Genomic DNA, 23,310 nt, shown 5'->3' with positions numbered 1-23,310 from the left:
TCTCCCTTCCACCATAACCCATAAGCAGTGGTAGCTACTAATATTTAAACATTGTAGAAAACTATGTACATGCAAATATGAAAAACATGAGTTGCAAAGAGTAAAAAATCAAGATTGCTGTTTTTCAAAAGTTTTCAGAAACACAAATGAAAATCTCTAATACACTTGTTATGAAAAGTACTAGTTTACTACTACTATGCCAAAGCCTACTACTCCTCTAGTATGCTGGTTATGAAAACTTACTATTATTTGAGCTATAAATTAAAATGCCCTATAATGTAACTGTGTCTAAAACTCCTTGCTGACATAAATTTAGATGATGTTTAGGGATTTTCTATTATTTTTAATTCAAGTTTTAACCATCTTGCCCAACACTTACACTGACTCTTTGCAGACATACCGAGTTTAGTTTTAACATCTCCTCAAGTTTCACTTTGGCCATAGCTTTAAATTACCTTCCGGGTCACGAATGAATTAGAAAGTTTTAAATAATCAGTGTTATTAAGCAGGATAAAATTAATCCCCAAGGGAGACTACTGCAACCAATCTTCATAACATCTTGAATGCTGTTTCTAAGATCTTTTCCTTAAAGACACAAATGCTTCACACTTCTTCTGCTTTTCATACCAACTTGCACCCAACTTGGGATGTGAACATTTAACTTCAAGAGTATGAACCAAGGAACCAACTTTCTGCTGTTGGAAGATGGATTGCACTTTTTATATGCATATCTCTGCCAAAAAAAAGTAATAATGGGTACTATAAGTGAGCCATTATATCAACAGTTCAATTTTTTAAAAGAAATAATTAACTAAGTTTCTTCTGACACAAATTTACACACAATATTCTTTTGCTTGGTTACTTATTATCTGAGGCACTGGTCACAGTTCAGAAGATGGATTTACTGAAAAAAATAAGTCATTAAGTATAATAAGTAAGAAATAAAGAGTACAATGTACATAAGGTAAATACTATCTGGGCTTTGCCTACCAACATAATATCTGAGATTTCCTCTACCACCTTACTCAGAGCATATTTCTTATGATACCTGATTGCTCCCCTTTTGGGCTGCTTGGCCAAACACAAAGCAGATGAGTGTAGAAATTATTTTACTAATCTGCTGTGATGCCAGGTGCTATCTTTCTTACTTTTAGAAATACATCATTTCATAAAATAAGACAGAATGTAAATCAGTCTAGGCAATGAATACAGATGCAATTTAAAATTAAAATTCCAATAGAAGAGGAGTCATCTACAACATACACTGTAAGGACTATGTAACCACTATGTAGGACAGACAGAAGACCAGCAGAACACATCCATGAACACCAACTAGCAGTCAGAAGACATGACAAAAACCCCTTAATCACACAACACATGGACAGACTCAACCATAGTTTCAACTGGGAAACTGTGAGCATCCTAGACTAAGCTAAATCCAAAAACACTAGGGAATTCCTGGAAGCTTGGCATTCAGACAAATCAGCCATCAACAGACACATACAGATAAACCAAGAGACAATAAAAAAGCTAAGAAGGAAACCAAAAGACCAGAATACATCCTCTCCAGCAACCAACACCCAAATAAGCAGGGATTATAACACCAGACAAACAATCAATCAGAAAACAATACCCTAATCAAGGAACTACCAAGGAGAAAACCACACCCCCATCAACACTGGCAGGGCAAGCCACTGCATATAAACAGGGAGCAAACCCCACACTCACTAGCACTGATGATGTTACCTAGTTGGATAATGAAACGTCTGCAAGCAAACAACCAGGCTCAGAGAGCACTAAGGATTCCACAGTAAAATTAAAATGTTATTAACTTTTTCCAGCTGACTGTTTCTAGGAAGAATACAGATGCAGATCACAGATGCAGGTCTTTAGCTCTATTAAGCAGTTTTAGAGTGCTCATTTTTAAGAACCTAATCTAAGTGAAACATATGTTACTGAATAGGGTTTTTTTTCAAAAATGTGTTTCTAAGTATTTCAGTAAAAATGAATTTCCAGTAAAAATTGCAATTTGCTATTCATTTTAAATAAAAAAACAGAAAAAAATAGAGTTAGTTTGCTCTAATACAGAAAAAGGGTCAGATATTTAAATAGCAGGAAGTATATTAAGTTTACCATATCCATTTTGGAGAAGTGATCAAGAGCTCCAGAAAAAGGCAGATGTTGTTCAGATCAGGCTAACCCAAGTTTACATCCAAAGTAAGATTTGGATAAACAGCTCCATACTCTGATTATCTAAAGTGGGAAGAACAAAAAATAACTCTTTTACAGTTTGGGGTTTTATTTTAAAGCAGAATGGATTATAATTTGCAAGAAAGCTAATTAGAGAGAATGAAGCTTCCTAAACTTCAGAGAAAACAGTGCGGAAGATTTTCTGTTATGCTTCTTTAAAATCTGAAGTACTACCACAATCTGTATTTGCAACAATCTGTGATGAAATTTGCAGCTTTAATAGTCTCTGTTTAAAAGCACTGTTGCCAAATCTCAGACAAATACAGTGAGTGGTTTGTTTTTATTTTTGTTTTGGAAAGGAAGATTATGTCCCTTCTGAATGAAGAACAGCTAATTGACGAGGATGGGAACAGAGATACACAGTAAGAGATAATCTCACTAACTTTAAAGAAATCTCACTGGAATCTATGTAGTTCTTGCTTCCTTGATCTTGTCCAACTGTGCTGGGACCTGACAGTACGTTTGGATCTAATCCAAGTCAGCTTTTAATCAGTACAAAGTTTTGGGTATTCTTCCCCAAATTCCAAATATCATACAGGGTTTGGCTGAAAATGATCCAATTTAGTTTTTTCAGACAACCCTCCTGTCTGCCATCCCTCTGCTTTGATTATCTGGAGACATTCTAATGTAAATGAACCACAGCAGTCCAAGTCCATCTCCTCTAGGTGGATTACCAGCCTGCACTGAAAATCTTTGTTCTCACAAATAAGATTCAACATGCCATATCTTTCCAAATACATAACAATCAAGAGCCTAGTTCAAGCCATGAGTCTGTGATCAATATTAATCTGATTGGTTCTATCCATCAGCTAGATCATTTCATGAGATATGTAACTATTGTATACTGATTTGAAATATATTGTGGGAACCACAAATGATTTTAATAATGTTTGCATTAAAAAACCAGGTTAAGAGTAAGAAGACTGGGTCCTCAAGATGTTTCAATTCCCAGATGCCAAAATCATCAACAATGCTGACTGAAGCTGATGGGAAGTCCAAAACCTTTTCATCTGCTTCAGACTGCCCCCATCCTAAATTACTACATAATCATAGATGCATTTAAACATAGTAACAGCACACAGATTTGAATACCATTGGTCTATTTCCTTATAAAACTGTCACAGTTTAGCACTACCTACATGAGCTTAAAACATCTGCTGGAAAGCCCAAATGTTGAACTAAATACATGTTTGGTCTTATTTTTACAGATCTAATGCAGTCTTCTGCTCCACTGGGCTCTGGGTCATGTTGCTGTTCAAGATTTTTATCAATGACTTGGATCAGGAATTGAAGGGATACCTATCAAGTTGCAGATGATAGAAAGCTGGTGGCTGATGCTTTAGAGGAGGGAGAAGATTCAAAATGATCTAGACAGGATAGAACAGTGGACTGAAATGAATAGGATGGAATTCAACAGGGAGAAATGTAAGATTCTGAATCTAGATAGGAAAAATGAAATGATCATATATGGGATGGAGGAGACCTGGCTCTGAATGCAGAACGTGCAAAAAAGATTTGGGTGTTCTTTCTGACCACAAGTTAAACATGAGCCAACAATGAGATGCTGCTATTTAAAAAGGTAAACTGGGGTACATTAATAGAAGCATAGAGTCCAGTTCAAAGGAAGTAATTTTTCCACTCTGCTTGGCCCTAGTTAGACACCCACCCCACAAAACCAAACCAAACCCCCTACATCAAATTCTGGGCACCACAGTTCAACAAGAACAGTGACAACGTGGAGCAAATTAAGTCCCAACATAAAACAACCCCAAAAGCCAGAAAAACAAAACCTAAAAGATGCTCCAACCCTTGTGCTAGGACCTAAATGCCTCTTGGAAGAGACCTGTACTGAATTGTTTCAAGCCAACTGAACTTGTTGGAAGGCTGTTTCATAATGTTGGGGTCACTATCAAAAAGGACTGCCTATTCCCCTCTATCCCTTACACCTCTTGTAGGATGGCGTCAAAGCAAGCAGCTTCAAGGGTAGGATGACTGAAACTGGGACGGATAGTCCTACAAGAAGTGGGAACTGAGGCATACAGATCTTTATCTGGTAAATACTAGCACTTTGAATATGGCCCAGAACCCTATTAGTAATCCCTGCAATGACTACAGCACAGGTGTTATCCTATTAAAGTGGCTAGCTCCCATGTACACCTGGGCTTCCACTTTCTGGGTCAACTGTATTTCCAGATCATCTTTGTAGGCAGCCCCATGTACAGTGCATTCAGTAAGCTAAACACATGGTACTGAGTTTATGAGTCACTGCTGTAAGGGCTTCCAGTTCAAAAAGGACTGAAATAGGACCACTTAGATGGCAGCAAAGAAGATAGATGGACAGACAGGCCCAGAAACCGCACCTCTAACCTTGATCAGTGGTCTGAATTGAAACAAAGCAACCCCCTACATACAATAAGAAAACCATAGAGTTCACTTCCTTATGTTTTGTGAAGGTTTTCTTAAGTACTATTTAAAGACAAGCAGGATAATGATTTTGCTAAACTTGGTGGGAAGCTCTCACCCTGTAATTTAAACATTGGATAAGGAGTCTCCTTGTAATACTTTGCTTAGTTTGGGGCGGGGGGGAAGAATCTTAAGGACAGTATGTATATTTAACAACCAGGAAGCAGGTTTTAGACAAAACCAAAATTATACTTTGAAAAAGACTTCTAACGTGCATACGTGTGATTGGTAAGGCTTCTGTTGTTCTCTGTCATCACTGTTCTCTCCACCCTTCTCCTATTTTTCCAAGCAAGTTCAGAGCAATCATATCCATGTTTTTCGGGTTGAATTTTCAACCCAAGTCTGATGTAGATTAGACAATGACTTGCCTATGACCAACAGTGACGCTGGTCAAGTTAGAAGACCAGCGTTCCCTGACTTCTACCCTCTAGTTGCTCTAGGACAACAATTCTCAGAATTCCCAGCCAGATGCTATGAGCTGCATCTGAAAGTGCCAGTCAGTAAGGCAGGGAGGGAAAAATGGCTTTTCCTTAGCTATTGCTAGATAAAGCTTGCCTTCTACACGTGGTATACAGATTTCTATAAACAATTAACGTAAGAGAAATAATTTTGCTATCTAGTCCTTAAGTAAGGAGAAAACACCTGATATTTTCATGACTGCAGCTGTATAATCTTTAAATGTGGGTGGCTCTATGTAGGTGAACAAGAAATGAAAAGAATTTGGGACTTAATTTGTGCTTCATCCAATACTAGATTGTTTTGAAAAACCTAATTAATGCATGTGAGAACAATCTGCCTAAAACCATTTTTGAAGATTAGAAGAACTGCAATATTTTCAACAGGAGATACATGTTCCAAAGAAAAATTCTTAGGACAAAAGTTTGCTAATGCAAGAAGTAAAATTAAAAAAGAAAAGAAAAGTATTTACATCACAGCAGCGTGGGCCATGCCAGACAGAAGCTCTGAGGTTTGCAACCCCAACATTTGGAGGATGCTAAACTATAAGTTGCTATCTGGAGATTACTATGGCCAAACTTACCATAACTATCTACTATAAAGAGAAATGCATATATCCTCCAAGACTTCTGGGTTTTCACAAGTTCAGGAGAGGACAGATATTTGGGCTGGGCTTCAAGAATGTAAGAAAGTTATTGTTAAAACATCAGAATAGCCCTGCTGAATCAGAGCAAGACCCCTTTTACTGTAGCGTTTTCTTTCCCACAGTGGCTAATGAGATGCTTCTGGGTTCCTTGCAACGGTTATGAGGTAGATGGGAACCTCTCATAACCATTGTTTCCCAGCAACTGGTATTAGGGGGCATTCTTCCCCATTTCAGAGGTAACACTGACATTAATAGCCCTCAGTAGAACTATCCCCCATAAATTTATCCAGTTCCCTTTTAAAGCCATCCAAATTATTAGCCAACACATCTTGTGATAATGAATTCCACAGATCAATGATGCACTGTTTTAAAGTTCCTTCTCATCAGGTTCATTGGGTGCCCTCATAAAATAGTAGACCATGCATGACTTACATACTTCAGGCATGTCCCTCAGTCCCTTTTTTCCACATTCACTCATAGCCATTTCCACATTAAAACATGGTCTTTTCTTGCAGGAAGGTATTTGAGCCCTCTGATCATTTTGAATGCTCTTGCTTGCACTATTTATGGCTGCTATATTCGTTTTGAACTGGAGCAAGCAAAACAATGTACAGAGTTCCAGGCATAGATATTCCCTAAATCTTTTCCTTTTTCCCATTCCAAACTATCTGCCCAAGATCAAAGACTCATGGATGGGCTGAATTCAAACACTGCATCAAACCTTAATGTACCTTCAGTTTTACATGCCATTCTGATTTGTAAATCATAGTTTGTGAATTTCCATATTGTGTAGGCTCAGCCAATTATGGTTTGCTCAGTACCATGATTAGTAACTCATGGCTTAGTATGACAAAAATACATACAGTTCTTATCACTATTAGCCAAGATTTTCAAGTTTCTGCTTGAATTCATGTATAAAAGCTCACATGTATAAAAGCTCACATTTTCTATGCGCTCCAGAGAGAAGGAAAAGACCCCAAAACATGTCTGAACTTATGGAAGAACCTTCTTTATCAACTTAGCATTTAACAAAATGCATTCAGCGTTAAAGGTTAACACAGAGATGTAGACTGAGGTTATGGGTCTGTCACTGCCATAGCCAGACATGAGCCAGCAATGTCTATTTTAGTTGGTGATAGTTGATCAAAAAGGTCTAGTTTCATGACCACAATGACCATTACTGTTCAGCTATCCCTACCGTAAATCTTTCCACAACATCACAGGGAATGAAGAATTCTGCTATTGTGTAACTCAAGCAGAAAGGCACATTTTCCCAGTTCTGTGATCCGTAGGTGACTACAGGTTTACTAGGTAACCTATTCAACTCCTTGTAATTTACAGCTTCAGACTCTGGAATGACTTAACTGCAGTAAGAACATTTAGAAACCTGATGCAACAGTTGTTGCTCTTACTATGTTAACAGTACAGCCTGCCTTAAGTATTGGGAAGGTGTTCAAATCCTTTAAGTGTGAGCCTTACTGACAATTATCCAGAATGTTTACTGGATGATTTACTTTTGTTATTCTTCAAGTAAACTGATGTCTGAGTGAATGTGATGAATTCTAATCCCTTGATCCCTTTGCCACCCAGCTAATCCTTTCTACTTCTCCCAACTCTCAACTTTCAGCCCTATTTCCATGTTCCCATCAATTCCCCCTTCCACTAACCTTAACATCCCATAAACAAACCATTAACTTTCCTCACCGCTCCCTATCTGACCTTAAACCTAATCAGTGGCTATGTTATTTTTCATTAATGGAATAAACTGATTGATAATGTCATACAGTACAAGAAAACAGCTTAGAACTATTAGTCAGTTGAATCTATTTAATACTGCAGCCATATATAAAATATCTAGAAATTCTCACATGTGCAAAAGAAAACAAAAAGATCTTCTTGCAATGGTAAGTCCAATTAATATTTGCACAAAACCAGCAATAAAAATCAGGAAATACAGGGACATAATTAATGTGGTTTGAACAGCACTACATTTCTAAACCACTAAATATTTGGACGCATGATCATTCAACTTTCTTGCTTGTTCTTTCATTATTGAGATTGAAAGAATCCGATATCCATTATATTTTTTTAAAATGCTAAGATTTGATTCCTATTGGAATTTAATAATTTCTTCTGATCAGCTAGTAATGACTGATTTATTTTATCTATATCCCATATTTTCATTGTTTTTTAAAAAACAATTCCAAAGCAGGGATATAATTCAAATAAAAATGTAAAAACACTTTGATGTAATTACTTAATTTAATTAAAATCAGTTACCATTAAAATGAATTCAATAAAGTTTCTAAATCCCATTTTAAACCACAAACAGCTTAAAATTCTGTGAAGACAATACCATCAAGGCAGTATGAGTTAAACAAATATAGGGACAAGCAGATATGCCTTAAGGCATAAAATATCAGTATAAACCATAAGTGAACGAAAAAGAAATACTACAACCAGCCTGTTTTTATTGAGAATGGCCAAATAACAAGGTGTTGGCAGATACAATACCTTCAAAAGGACATCCACACTGGCTCTTAACTGACTTCCTTGTATGACAGCACAGTGGCTCCAAAACATTTGTAATATATAGGTAATCTCTGACTTACAACCATTTGTTCAGAGACCATTCAAAGTTATAACGGTGCTGAACGAATGGTTGTTACAACTGGTCCTTCGAGTTATGGCCATCCCAGCACCACAGAGGTCGTGTGATCGTAATCTAGGCACTTGGCAACCCATTCGTACTTACGACTGGTTGCCAAGCACCCTGCGATCACGGGATTACCATTTGCAACCTTCCCTGTTGGCTTCCCCAGAAAGTCAGTGGGGAAACCGGCAGGCAAGATTGCATGTCACTGGGTTAAGTCTCCCCCACCCACACACCCTCCCCAGCCCCTTTGCACTCACGCTGCACCAGCCACTTGCACACTCCTGTGCACCCTCCCCAACCTACACCACACTGCTGCACACCCTCCCCAATCCTCCCCTACACCACCCCACTCCCTCCCCACCCTGCAGCAGCCACTTGCCTGCCTGCCGGCCTGGGACTTTCAACTTCCTGCCAGCTTCCACACTGATTTTGATTTTGGGAAGCTGGCAGGTAGCTGCTTTACTTAATGACCGTGGGATTCAGTTAACAGCAGCAACTGGGACTGCAGGGATTGCCGTTGCTAAGTGATGCAGTCATGCTTTATGATCACATCGCTTAGTGATGGAAATTCCAATCCTATCGAGGACTTCCTGTATTTGCAGTAGGCTGCCCCCTTTAGAAACCTAGCCATGGTATTTTGCTTTAGCTACAGCTTTTGGGTTCATCGAATACAGTCAGGACAACAATTCCAATATGCCCCATGTTTGGAAATAGACTCAGCTGAACTTCACAGAGCAAGATGGCAAAAAAGAAGTACTGCAAAATAAGTGGATCATATTGTTGTTGAGAAAGGATGGGGCTTGATCCTGAGAATGTTCTTTTCCCAAGAGGGCAGCAATATATAATACAAGAAGGTAACAATGGAATATCAATGGAAACTGAGTTGTCAAATTTTTTTTGGGGGGGGGCAGGAGGAAAAGAGCCAAAAAACTTTCTAAACAGGACTTTTCCATCCCAAGGTTCTGCCAAGGTCAGAAAAGCAACTGAAATTCATCCATTATATGGGATCCTTAGCATGTGTTCTTCTCGTACTGTCCAAAGGTCTAGACATCACCGAAGGTGGTCCTTATTCACAGCTGTTATGATGAGTAAATGGGTCAACTTCACCTACAGGTAACGATGGCATACTGTTGGGTATACAGTATATAATCTCATTTTAGTTTTACTGGATTTTTTTTTTAAAAGACACTTGCCAGAAAATGGATCTAAAGGCCCTAATCCCCATCAATTTATATTTCATATCCAGTTTCTGCTGTGAAAGCTCATTTCATAATAATGTATCTTCACTAGCTAACTTGTTTACCTTCTTCCCATCTATCACCTACAACTGAAAGCTTACAAGTGTGATATAGGGAGATGGATGAACTGCAGTTATCAGCAACAGATAAATGATGTGCTGACTTTTCAATCTGGTATGCTTCTTGGAACAATTAATGTAGCCACACCATACCACCACATGTAAGCTCTAATTTACATTTTAAATAGTATAAAAATATACGATTTACATTCTACCATCCCTAGCTATCTGTCCACTATTGCAATCCTTTTTAAAACAACTGTTATTTCTGCTACTGCACCAATCTCTCCATATCCCTCCCACCCAATAAAAGATTTCTAAGCTCTTAAAAAGTTAGTTTTCCTTAGATTCAGCTCCATAATTGATGACTTCATAGAAATATCCACACAGCTTCTTGGAAGCTTCAGGGAATGGTTTGGCACTGCCTTCATCCAGGAGATTTCTCGACTTCCCTGACTAGCCTACAGTCCAGAAATTTTCTGGTGGTCTCCCATCCAAGGAATAACAAGACCTGATGCTTAGCAAGGCAAGCTAGAAGCTACCACCTAGTAGGCTTTTTAATTTGTTTATCTTGACAGTAATTGATCATTCTAATTGATTGACAGTAGTAAGATGAGACCTGAATCTAATGTGATCTCGCCCTCTGATCACTACACTTAAATTCACACAAATCCACAAATATCCATAGCTTTAAAATTCTGCTCATCCCAAGCTTGAAAGCCAAGCCACCTTTTTCATTTGAAATAATGAATTTCACAGCTTCTACATATTGCTCAAGAGATTCGGATTAGTGAGGCAGAACAGTGGCTATAAAAAAGATTAGGTTCTTAACTTTCACAACCATGGGAGAAATGTAGCGTAGCAATCTAAATCCAAAGTTACTGCAAGTTACAAAAATAGCATACTAAAACAGAAGGATCAAAAAGCCTTATACTGGGTCTTTCTTCTGAAAGAAATCTTAGGTCGTTGCTAACAAGAACTCATATGTCCTGTGTGAATATCCATTGATTTAATTATGGCATTTGCATTAATGATAATTACTCTAATGAAAATCCATCATTCCTCCCCTGAACATTCCTGCAAAAAAGAAAAAAAAACATTTACGTTGTAAGAAACTGTCTACCCTCAAAGCTTTAGAAAGACAATTACAATGCTTGGAGGAGCCACTACGGACATCTTTTATCCCCTGAAAGATGACACTTACCAGTGTGACAAGTCAAGAAGTGTGCTTTTAATTTTCATTTGCTCCCAGGATTGATTGATTATTACACCCATGCATATGCTACCTGGACATAGCCTAATCTAGTTGAAGATCCCCTGACTGTTGCTAAATATTTGTTTAGTCCTTAAATTGCATCTAAGTATTACTTCCCCAATCTGGGTTTTCTCCAAATGTGTCAACTTCGAGTCCTAAAATTCTCAGTAATTTCTGGGAGGCTTATTCTGTTTAGAAAGGCTGATCTAGAGTTCTGCGAAAAAGCATTTCCTCCCTTTAGATTTTCTCAATTTTTGAATATCTTTGCTGTTACATGTTATCAAAGCTTCACACAGGTCCTACTGATATATAAAGGGAGTCTGAACAAACAAATAATACCAAAGTTTGGTGCCTGTTTTATTTATTTCATTATAAAAATCAATGTGCCAAGTGGTGTATACTTTTTCACTGGACTATAAATCCTCCACCTGGTTTGGCATATATTGTATTGGTCTGCACAGAAAGATAAGCTAGCATTGTTTAGAAAGATGTATTACCAGCAAACCAGAATCAAACTAACCCACAATGATTGAGTTGTTTGGGAAAGGTTCTGGGCCAATGGCCCCATCCATGTCTTCTTTCATATACTGCAGGAACCAGGCCTTTTAGGAAATGCCCAAGTCCAAAAATAATGCTTGATGAATGCTGGCTCACCATTACATGACAACATGGCCAGCAACACTGCTAATACAGTGGTACCTCGGGATACGAACTTAATCCGTTCCGTGACTCTGGGCGTATCCCGAGTTGGTTGTAACCCGATGCAAATTTTCCCCATAGGGTTCAATGTAAATCCAGTTAATCCGTTCCGCCCTCTGAATTTGGTCGCACACTGAAGCAAATTTTCCCATAAGGTTCAATGTAATTACTGTTATTCCGTTCTGGCGTCCGCGGACCACGCGTCGGGGCGGGAGAACAGCCGGGCGCGGCGCAGCGGGAGAACGGCCGGGCGCAGCGGGAGAACGGCCAGGCACGGCGCAGCGGGAGAACGGCCGGGCGCGGCGCAGCGGGAGAACGGCCGGGCGCGGCGCAGCGGGAGAACGGCCGGGCGCGGCGCAGCGGGAGAACGGCCGGGCGCGGCGCAGCGGGAGAACGGCCGGGCGCGGCGCAGCGGGAGAACGGCCGGGCGCAGCGGGAGAACGGCCGGGCGCAGCGGGAGAACGGCCGGGCGCGGCGCAGCGGGAGAACGGCCCGGCGCGGCGCAGCGGGAGAACGGCCCGGCGCGGCGGGAGAACGGCCCGGCGCGGCGGGAGAACGGCCGGGCGCCACGCCGCGGGAAAACGGCCAGGTGCCATGCCGCGCAGCGGGAACATGGCCGCGGACCACGTGTCAGGGGCGGAAAAATGGCCGTGGACCACGTGTCAGGGTGGAAAAATGGCCGTATCCTGAGGCGGAGTTTGCACATCGAGGTAAATTTTTGCGGCCGGAGCTGGTCGTAACCCGAAAAGTTCATTAGTAGAGGCGTTCGTATCCCGAGGTACCACTGTAGTTCTATTACTAATTTAACTAAGTAAGTTAAGTTGTTTGATGAAGCACATGAGAGCCAGTAGGGCACAGTTAAATGGGACTGACCATTTGATGTGGTGGACTAGGACCCAGGACATCACAGATTCAACTCAGCCATAGTGAGCGATTTGGGATTATTCAGGGGGAAGGTTTGGGCATGGGGGGGCAGGGATAAATATGGGAATGGAAGGCAATCATCATTTTTTAGTCTAATTATGGGCCAATTTCAGGGACTGGGAAGAGTTTTAGAGGATAGAACTTTATCTCCTTCTTCCATTTCTATTCTTGAATCTCCCCCCCAAATTAAAAGAAAGAGAGGAAATCAATACACCCACACACACCCAGAGCTATTTTGGGTTCTTGGGGACATAAGAACCACACTCATTTGCACCCTTTATGTAAAAAAAAAGCTGCCATTGGAATTTGGTGCCAGAATCTCAAAGGGCTGCAAATGGGATGGTTTGCTTGTTGTAAATAAAGATAATTCTGGAAACTTATATTTTGCAGCATACTGCCTTCCCATTTCAATCTTTTTTTAATTTTTTTTAAAAAAATCTTAAAAATAGAGTTGAGAAACATCAGAAGCTATATCCCTCAGAGTTCATGTTTCTTATCCTGATTCAAGACCATTACATAACTGAGATTAAAAAAAAAAAAGATAAGTAAGGATTATTCTACAAAACCTGACAGTATGACCATATTTCTAGCACACTGGGGTCCATTTTTGTTAGTTTATCTGTTATTCTTCTGAGTTCTTCTATGCATGAGAAAACCAATATAGCTACAGATGCCTTGTAAAGTAGAATTCCCTTTTTTGCTTTCTCCCCATTAAAATATATCAACTGACAACATTTACTCTTCTGTGTGCATGCATACCATTCTGTGGTGGTACAAAATGTATTATGTGAATTCTTCACATCAGAAGACATTTTTAAAGAAAACCCCAGAGGAGTTTGAAGCAAGACAGATAAGGAAGTCCTGGAAATCAATGTTACTTAATCTAATCACATTGAAGAACTACAAACGCACAGAGGAGAAGAGGGTCGTGAGTAAAGCAACAGGTGAAACAATAGGCCACACAATCTTTTGAGTGGGAAGCATAAATTCACGCTAGGAAGTAAGGAACACACGAATCAACCATTTGAAAAGCTTGCATTTGTGAAAATGATATAGCCTTCTTCTCACTTTTGAGATAAGTTGGATCAATTAAATAAGGATATTTTCTACATCCTCTACTTTACTTTATATTGATGTTGATAAATTGAGCTTGTGATAATTATTCAAGCTGCTAACAACATAAAAAAGCATTTTAAATAATAATAGTGATTTTTAAGAAGTCATGAAATCTGCTTCAAGGGGCAATGATAAAAGAAAACTGTTAAGAAATAGGGAGGTCTTATCTCATGAAATCCAGATTAAATGCCTACAGACTCCAGAGAATACTCCTTCCCTACCCACCCCCCAATAAAAAATGCTGTTTATCTGGCATGCAAGATTCAAAATTCTAAACCTCTAAACTCAACAGATTACAATTAGAGTCCTTAGAAGTATTTATTTATCAAACAGAATACAGGTAGTTCTCACTTAGCAGTGGTAACTGGGACTGGGAACTCCACTAAATGACGCGGTCGTAAGGCATGAGATCATATGACCACGCCAACTTACAATGGCAGTTCTGGCAGTCCTAGTTGCCATTGTTAGGCAAATCCCACACAATCGCAGCATCCCGCAGTCACGTGATCACCATTTGCAACCTTCTGCCAGCTTCCCCATTGATCTTGCTTTTCGAAAGCCAACACTGAAGGTCACAAATGGCAATCGTGTGACTGTGGGACGCTGTGACATCATAATTGTGAGCCGATCACCAAGCACCCGAATCGCAATCATGTGACTGCGGGGATGCTGTGATGGCTGCAATTATGAGGATCCATTATATGTACTTGTTCAGTGCTGTCGTAACTTCAGATGATCATTGAATGAGTGCTTGTTAATCGAGAACTACCTGTCCTAACAATATCATACTGAATTCAAGTTTATGCAGAACAATAATAACTTTAATAATAACTCGCCATTTAGAATACAGGTGTTACCAATACCTCTTACAGTTAACATCCATAATAAGAAAAAACAGAATAGATGTTCTTTAAAATGACAATAGCAATTTTGGAGGTCCTTCCCACTTGGCAATTGATAGCAGAGGATTCCGAGACCCTTATTAGTCAGTAAAATCTTATTAATTCAAGTTGCAACAAAGAACACTCACCAATGCTAATTTCGTCATCTGTTTCAGCATCTCCAATGCATTCAAACTGAAAATCTTGAAGTGACTGGGAAAATTTTTGTACTGCCATTGAGAGATCTGTAAAATAAAAGAACAAAAATTAGTCTCAAAGTTCTATTTCGAATACAGTATTTCACCAGATGGCTTTCATGATACAAGGAAAAGACAAGTTATAAGCTTCAAAACACTGGCCAATATTTGACAAAGCAACAGACAGTCTGCCTATTGGAATTCCATAGCACACTGAATCATAGCTTAGGAGTAGATACATTTTCCACCAATAAGTTTCCAAGTTCCATGTTTAAAACTAACATCCCTTAGTTTGCATTACCAGAAGTATAACAAGTACCATATATACTCACATATAAGCCAATCCATGGACAGGCTGAGCCTCAAATTTTTAACCCAAATACCATGAAAAATGCACCACCCCCGGATAAGCCAACCCTTGAAATTTTTGTATGTTTTAATTTTCACAACTGGCTTATCCATGATTAATCCAAGGATTATCCATTTGTCATGGTATTTTGGTTAAAAATTCAAAGGTTGGCTTACCTGCTAATGGGCTTATTTGGGATATATGAGTACTGTTTTACCATACATACTTGCAGATAAGTTGAATCCAATTTTTGGGCTGTATTTTGGCACCTAAAATTCTCAACTTATTCGCAAGTATATACGGTAAGTTTCTTTTTCTATTATTTTAAACCTTCTTGCTCTTATATCCTAAATATGGAGATTTTAAAGGATGGGGGAGTGCAATGGATTGTGAATGATCACACATCACAAAGTAGGCACCTGTTCATGCTATGTAATTTGGGGATAGAAAAAGGAGAGAAAGAGAAAAATTACCTTTCGCTAATCATGACTGCAGAAAGCAGTAATTTCTTTCACTTGCACCCTCTGGCACTTTACAGAGTATAAACAGATTCTTGTGTATAATCTCATAATCTAAAATTCTACCCTGGGAAACAGGTGCACATTTTTTAAATAGGTCAATCATTTTAAGTGTGTAATCTTACACCTCCCCACCCCATGAGACCTTCACATTCACCTTTAGAGCAAAGCAGAAACCCTTATGAATGCTTTGCTCTCTGCATCATTGCCTTCAGAAGTCCTGAAGAACTAGCTGTGAATTGAATTATGATTATTAAAAACAGAAGCTCATCTGGTAGCCTTCTTGATGTATTAAGCTACTGTACCATGTCATTTTGGGGGGGGGGGTAAAGGTATGTTTTCTATTAAAAAAAAGGCTTTGAGTGAACGCTGTGCAAACTTAGTGGATACCTCTTCTTGTTAGCTGTACAAAAACACGCACTGAAGAAATAGATCATTTTTGGTTTGCAACTAAACATCTGAAAATTGACAACCAAGTGTTTCGTTTGTTTTGGCAGAAAAAGATGAACCTTATTCTTTCCAACTGTGTTCCAGAAAAATGTGTGTTTTCCCTTAGAGGCCTGTGAAGGATTCTTCAAATTAAAAACCAAATCAATTAAGTAGCAGGCTTTCCTGAAAGAGTCACGCTTGTTCCTGTCCTGCCATCATTGGTATGTCCTGCTTCCCGAGGCCACCGGAGAGTTCATTTGGCATAAAAGAAAAAGAACTGTTTGGTCCCATAATTCAACTATGGGACCAAATAGCTTCTTGGCACTATATCTTCTTATCTGCCTTATAGGAAAAAACAGAACCAATGGCTTTTATGTCCATTTCTCCTCTATTATACAGGTTCATAAAACCAACATGAACTTAATTCCCTGTCCCATTCTGGGATACAGCAATCCATCAAGGAGGCTTGTTCTAAACTCAGATGGGAAGACTGTCTGAAATGGATAAAAATGCCCTATGTCATTCAGCAATATTTGGGAGTTAGCCCACCACCAAAGCAATTTGCTTTAAAAATGCTGTCTGACATAAGAGTGACAGCTATTTAAAAAAGTGACATCCACAATTTCTTTAATGAAAGTTTTAACCTCATATCTTTTACTGTTTCCAGCATTTTTTTTTCCATCACATCTCACTTTTAACTGCTGTAATCAAAAGGATAGCAAGGACCAAGAATGCAGGTGATCTGTATTCACTCTAAGAATCTGATTCATATTCTTAGCCTGTATGTGCCTCAAAATATTATATTGGACAAGCAGAATCCAATGGTATAGATACAGGTTAAATAATCAAAGCATGATGTAAGTTAGAACAGATGCTAGGAAAATATATGCAAAGTATTTTGGAACCTTGCCATGTGGGGCCAAAATTGTGAGGTTGCTCAGAATTGAAGTCCAGTAAGGGAAAAAAGTAATGGAGGTTAATCGGGGGGGGGGGGAGCCATATTTTTTTAAAATGCAAGTGTTGATCAATTTTTTTTTAAAAAAAAACTACCTAGGCCTCTTTTTTTTTTTTTTAAGATCATCTTGAGAGGAACCAATGAACAGAAAAAAATGAACTGTTCTTTGTAAAGTCTGAACTACTGGATCTGAAGGGCTGGACATTGATTACGTCTGTGAAGTTACCCAGAATTCTATGTCTGTCTGTTCATTTTAGAATTTTTAGAAAATTTTAGAATTTTCATTATAAAAGAAACTTTTGAAGTGGGCAAAGAAAACCAATGAGCCAGTCTGGTGTAATGGTTAAAGCCCAGGCTGGAACCTGGGAAATCATGAGTTCTACTCCCACCTTAGGCACGAAGCCAGTTGGGTGACCTTGTGCCAGTCACTCTCTCTCAGCCCTAGGAAGGAGGCAATGGCAAACCACTTCTGAAAAACCTTGCCAGGAAAACTGCAGGGACTGGTCCAGGCAGTCGCCAGGAGTAAACACTGCCTTGAAGGCACAAAAGGGGGAAGGGGGAGGGGAGGGGAGGGGAGGGGAGGGGAGGGGAGGGGAGGAGAGGAAAGGAAAGGAAAGTCAGAAAGGAAAGGGAAAGGAAAGGAAAGGAAAGGAAAGGAAAGGAAAGGAAAGGAAAGGAAAGGAAAGGAAAGGAAAGGAAAGGAAAGGAAAGGAAAGGAAGACAAAACCAAGGAATGAGACAGCATTCACATCAAGTAATCTAAAATGGGTGGGAGTGGGGTGGTATTTATTCATTTATTGAAATGTTGGACTTCAAATTTGCAATGCTATAGGAGTCAAGACAGTTATAATAATAATAAAAAAAAATTGCAAAGACCTAGCTCTCTGGAGAAGGCTCTAATGCTGGGAAAAGTGGAGGGACAAGAATAAGATGATGATCAGCAGTAAGGTGGATGGACTCAGTTATAGTGGCAATGAGTGCACCATTGGAAGACCTGAAGGACCAGGTTAGGGACAGATCGTCATGGAGAAATCATCACGGAGAAAACCTATCTATGTGGTCGCTAAGAAGTGACAACAACTTGATGGCACATAATCAATCACAATCAGAACAACGCAGGACAAGTTTACCCCTGGTGCTGTCACGGAGGCAGGATTCTGGCTATGCAGCTGCGCAACACTTTCAATCATTTACTTATGGCTCATGTGCCACAACACAGCGACTGAAAACCTCTGGCTTAGCTGCATCGAAAAAGCTCCTCTGAAGGCCTTCTGTGCATATTGAAACATGCACAGAACACACTTTCAGCAAAGGAGATGCCAAGGTGCAACGCGTCAGTCTTCCAAGTGAAGGTACTGCCTCAAAGCCATTCTACAATGCACAACATCTTGCACAGGCCTACTATCTAGTCCTATGTTTTGTTTCCACACAGTAGCCTTTGCAAACCGTACAAGCAGCTTAAGTACAATATCACATCCCGGCTGGGAATCTCCACCAACTGATATTGAGAAGCATATTGTTTCTGATTCTGGGAACAAAATATAACCATAATGACTAGGAGTCATTGGGTTGTATACATATGTGATGATTGGTAGGGCTAGGCAAAACTTTCAAAAGAGGTGCTTTGCAACATGTGAAACAACTCTTCGTGAATCATGAAAGCAGCCTTGTCTTTCTGCAAACTGCTTCTATAGGTGCACCTCTGCTTTCTTCCCAAAGAAGTGACTGTGCACGTGCGCACGTGCGCGCGCGCACACACACACACAGCTGTGGATAGCTTTTAAAGCAGCCGTGTGAGCCCTGAAAAAAAAGAAGCGCTATTTTAATGATCCATAGAGAGGTGCTTCTTTTGTGCTCCTGCATGTTGCAAAGCAGTTCTTTCAAAAGCTTTGCATGGTCCTAATATCTGATATACCTTTCCCTATTTTATCCCTCCATTATACTTTCATACTGTTTAAAATTCATCTCCAAACCAAGCTTTTTAACACGCTTTTTAAATGCATGCTCCTTCAGCTCATGCTGAATATATTCTGTTGTGTACATCTCCCCCCAGAAGCCCAAACATTAAAACCAGTAACTGGATGGAAGCAAGATTGCTTCAGAGATTATACCTCCTGTTACAAAACCTCAACCCACAGACACCAAGTTAGTCACACCAAGTTAGAAACACAGGGCGTATGGGAGGTTTATAAACAGAAAGGCTGTCAAAATCCCAGACCCCATTCGCTAATCAACATAGTGAGAGATGAAAAGGCTGAAAAATATGCATTCCAAAATAATGCTGCCCTTCCTTTAAAGCGGTTGTGATTTTCAAAAGCCTTCTGGCTTCAGGAAATCCTTTTTATATCAACCCTGCATGTCTCCTCCGCAATCTATGTATGTTGCTAAATGCAAGGCATGTTTTATGGTTCCCAAGTCATTCATCGCAGGCCATAGCCAAGCCTGTTGGGCTCAGTGCATTCCCCACATGAACCCAAAATAAGCACGTTAGCTTCATATTATAGGGATCGGGCTGGCTGCTAAGAGAATTTCATATCGAATTCTCCAACTGAGAAAAGTCCTGATCAGACTTCTGAACAGAGTTTGCAACATTCAACCAACAAAAAAAGAATCTTAAAAACAGACAGTCTGGGAAAGAAAAGGAAAGCATTAATATCCCCCTTACAAGTTAAAGATCGAAAATCATCTATTCTTCTGGACTCGACTTGTGATGTGACGTTCTTGCTCTGCCTCAGCCTACCTCACAGGGGTGTTGTTGTGGAGAAAAATGGAAGAAGCCATCTTGGGCTCCTGACAAAGAGGCAAGATATAAATCTAGCAAACAAGGGAACGCAAGCCTCTTCAAAGCTTAAGACCTTCAATTGCTTGGAATATTGCTGAGCGGCACAATAAATTGGTGTTCAAAATACCTGTTTTGAACAGTACCCGTCATTATGCAGTTACAGCTGGGCCTTCTTTGTGTGGGTCTCTGCTCTCTGCTTTCACCCTGGCCTTTGGGACCCATCTATTATGATGTACTTCTTTTAGCCACCTCTTGAAGATCTCTCTCCCCATTGTTGCGGATAATTTATTTTCTCTTCCTCCACGTATCTAATCTATATACATTTAAAATATAGCTCCAGAACTATTTTTCAATACTTGCATTTTAATATTGCCTCCTCTCCATTTTTCACTGTATATATCCCAATTCAAGACATTTACACCGGAAGGCGGGATAAAAATATATGAAATAAATATAAACAAACGAACAAAAAGCTTAAGACCTTCAGAGGCCTCACTAAATGAAGTAAGGCAGGTAACTATTATAGAGTGAGACTTTTTAATTCTGGCACCTGGGTTGTGAAATATCCTTTTCAGACAGGTTAAACTATCCCTGCAAATTTTTTTCTTCTTCTTCTTTTTTTTCTTAAAGAAAGGGAACCTTTCTGCTCTTTTGGGCCTTTTCAGTGTAGTTCATATCATCTAGGCATCCCAGTTTTAAAATACTGCAAGTAATTTTATTTGGGAGTGCCTGTCCACTTATGATTTATTGTATCTATGTCATACCTGACTTTCTGGTTCTATTCACTGTTAGTATTTATTTACAGAAAGACATCCAGAGAAATTTAGTGCCTAGCAAGTTCCTAACTGTTGTCATTTTCTTAAAAAAAAAAATCTAAGTTTATTATTACTCTTCATGAAAGACTAGGATTTCTTTTAAAAATGGATTGAGTAAACCTTCGTAGGATGCTAAATCCTATCTACATCTATTAGTTATGACAGCTAAATGCAGCTAAAAAAGGTGAGAACAAGCAAAGAATGAACTCTAGAAATTGCCAAGACAAGGATATATTGCTAGGTGCTGCCAAAAGCTGAATAATGCATTCAACGGACTACTTACAACCAACCTTATGTTCTGCTTGCTTATTTAAGAAAAGCCATTCAATTTCACAGAACTTGATTTTTTTTGCACTCCATACATCTCTTTCGGTTAGCAGAAGCTTAACCAAAGCCTTGTCCTGAACTCAGAGCATTTCCTTTTCCAGCAGGAGCTCTATCTGCACGTGTTCCTTTCCTGGCCAATTTTCTAAAGAGTGGATTAGCCAGATGGTTTGCATAATAAAAACAGGGCCTGACAGTGTAAAAAAAAAAAAAACCAGATGCAAGCATTGCAGAAAAGAAGATGGACCTAACCAGCAAAGAGGAAAGACTACACGTCCTAATCTTCTGGCCAGAAAATGTACAGGCTAATAAGCCTGCATCAACAGAAGATCTACTGTCTTCTGCAATGAGTGGTCTTTCACATACTTTGCTCAATATTCTGCATTTCTGTCCTGTGCCAGCTTGCAAGCAATGAAACAATAATGAGCCACAATATGTAATGGGGGGGGGGAAGGGGGGCTGATCATTCTCCTCCCAATAAAAGAGCAGCAAGGAGGAAGAGGAAAGGAATGGATTGACTCTAATTAAATCCACATCTCCCATTCATACCTAGGAGGAACTCAATAGGAGGAACTGGATAATGACCCTGCTTGCAGTATTTCATACTTCTCCTTACCCATCATCCAACCAGTTTTTAGACTTTAATAACATGTGAAAAATTATTCCCTTTAAGTTAAATTTAATAATAATTGATATGAACAATGCAAGGGCTCAGGTTTGGAGGCACGGCTGAGCCCCTTAATTTCTCCCTTTAAAAACCACCCCAAAATTCAAACTGGGAAAGGAAAAAACCCTTTCTGAGGGGAAGGGTTGGGGGGGTTGTTTTTGCCTCTCTGACCAAGAACACTAAAAAAAGGGAGGGATTTTAATCATCTAGTACAGTGTTTCTCAACGTTGGCCACTTTAAGATGTGTGGACTTCAACTCCCAGAATTCTCCAGCCAGCCATGCTGGCTGGGGAATTCTGGGAGTTGAAGTCCACACATCTCAGAGTTCCCAAGGTTGAGAAACACTGATCTAGTAGAAAGCCATTAAAGAAGATACAAGTGGGGTCTCTTCAGAACAGAACTTGAAATTGATAGCTCCAATTAAGCAAATTTCCAAGTACACTGCAAATAAGTGAATCTCTCAAGAATATTTTAGTAGCAGCAGGTTTCATAAACAGCTTTAAAGATCAGCAGCAGCACTCTACATGGAGTCTGGAAATTATTCATTTTATTCATTTAATTCAATTTTGGTATCGCCCAACTCCAAACCAGCTCTAGAACTTAACATGAATCTCCTGATGAAAAAAATGTGCATTTATTTATTTATTTATCTGGCATATACACCACTTTCATCACAAGCAACTCTAAACAGCCTACACTCCAACCCATTAAATAGATTAAAAATACAAACAATAATGTAATTGAAATTATCCTACCTCAAGGAATAACTTAACCATAAAGAGCTAAACCTCACTGACTGCAGGGAAGGCAGGAATAACCAGGTCTTAACAGCTTCCCTAAACATCAGAAGGATTGCTGCTGATCTAATCCTGGAACAAGAGTGCTGTTGCACTGAAGAAGGGCAGCGCCCTCAAAAAAGTCTTAGCTGATCCTGATGAAAACTCCCTTAGGGAACCATGTGAAATGAGGACTACTGAGGACGACTGCAACCAAGTCCAACCAAGGCCTCTACTAACAATCTAGTCACAATATTTATCGGTCTACCTGGCCCATAATACCTTGAACTTTCCTTGCCTAAGAGATAAGCCATGATCTGACTTTTATTTTTGCAGAAGTAAAGAAGAGTCACATGACCTTTGCAGTATCCAAGATCAGAGATGTGCAAGCCATGGTATTCCCTGTGACACTCTATGGAAGCAAAAGCTGGACTTTGAAGAACCAGGATAGGGAAGAATATTGATGCTTTTGAACTTTGGGGTTGGAGAAGACTCCTGAGAATACCATGGACAACCAAGAAAGCAAATGAATGGATCATTGAACAAATCAATCCAGAGTGCTCACTTGAGGCACAAATGATCAGGCACAAATTATCCTACTTTGGACACATCACCCAAAGACCGAGTTCTTTGGAGAAGGCTCTAATGCTGGGAAAGATGGAAGAAGAGAAGAAGAGGATGACCAGCAGCAAGGGAGATGGACTCAGTTACAGTGGCAATGAGTGCGTCATTGGAAGACCTGAAAGACCAGGTTAGGGACAGATCTTCATGGAGAAAATCTATCTATGTGGTCGCTAAGAGTTGGCAATAACCTGATGGCACATAATCAATCGATCAATCAATGTATTATTTGAT

General features: G+C 39.6%; 1 protein-coding gene across 3 annotated transcripts in view; it reads right to left on the bottom strand.

Annotated features, from left to right (window-relative positions):
- The window catches only part of ARHGAP42 (Rho GTPase activating protein 42), a 142,214-nt gene that overhangs the window by 102,009 nt on the left and 16,895 nt on the right, over positions 1 to 23,310 (bottom strand). For all 3 annotated transcript variants that reach the window (XM_088140605.1, XM_025166629.2, XM_025166628.2), the window contains one exon: positions 14,793 to 14,888. In XM_088140605.1, coding sequence (XP_087996731.1) covers positions 14,793 to 14,888 — 96 coding nt within the window. The remainder of the gene's footprint in view (positions 1 to 14,792; positions 14,889 to 23,310) is intronic.

The sequence above is a fragment of the Python bivittatus genome, unplaced genomic scaffold (genome assembly GCF_059951505.1).
Source record: "Python bivittatus isolate LINGU-HERP-01145 unplaced genomic scaffold, Pbiv_v1 ctg000340_np1212, whole genome shotgun sequence".
NCBI lineage: Eukaryota > Metazoa > Chordata > Lepidosauria > Squamata > Pythonidae > Python > Python bivittatus.
Note: the sequence above shows the minus strand (reverse complement) of the source record. Positions and strands in the feature narration are given on the sequence as shown.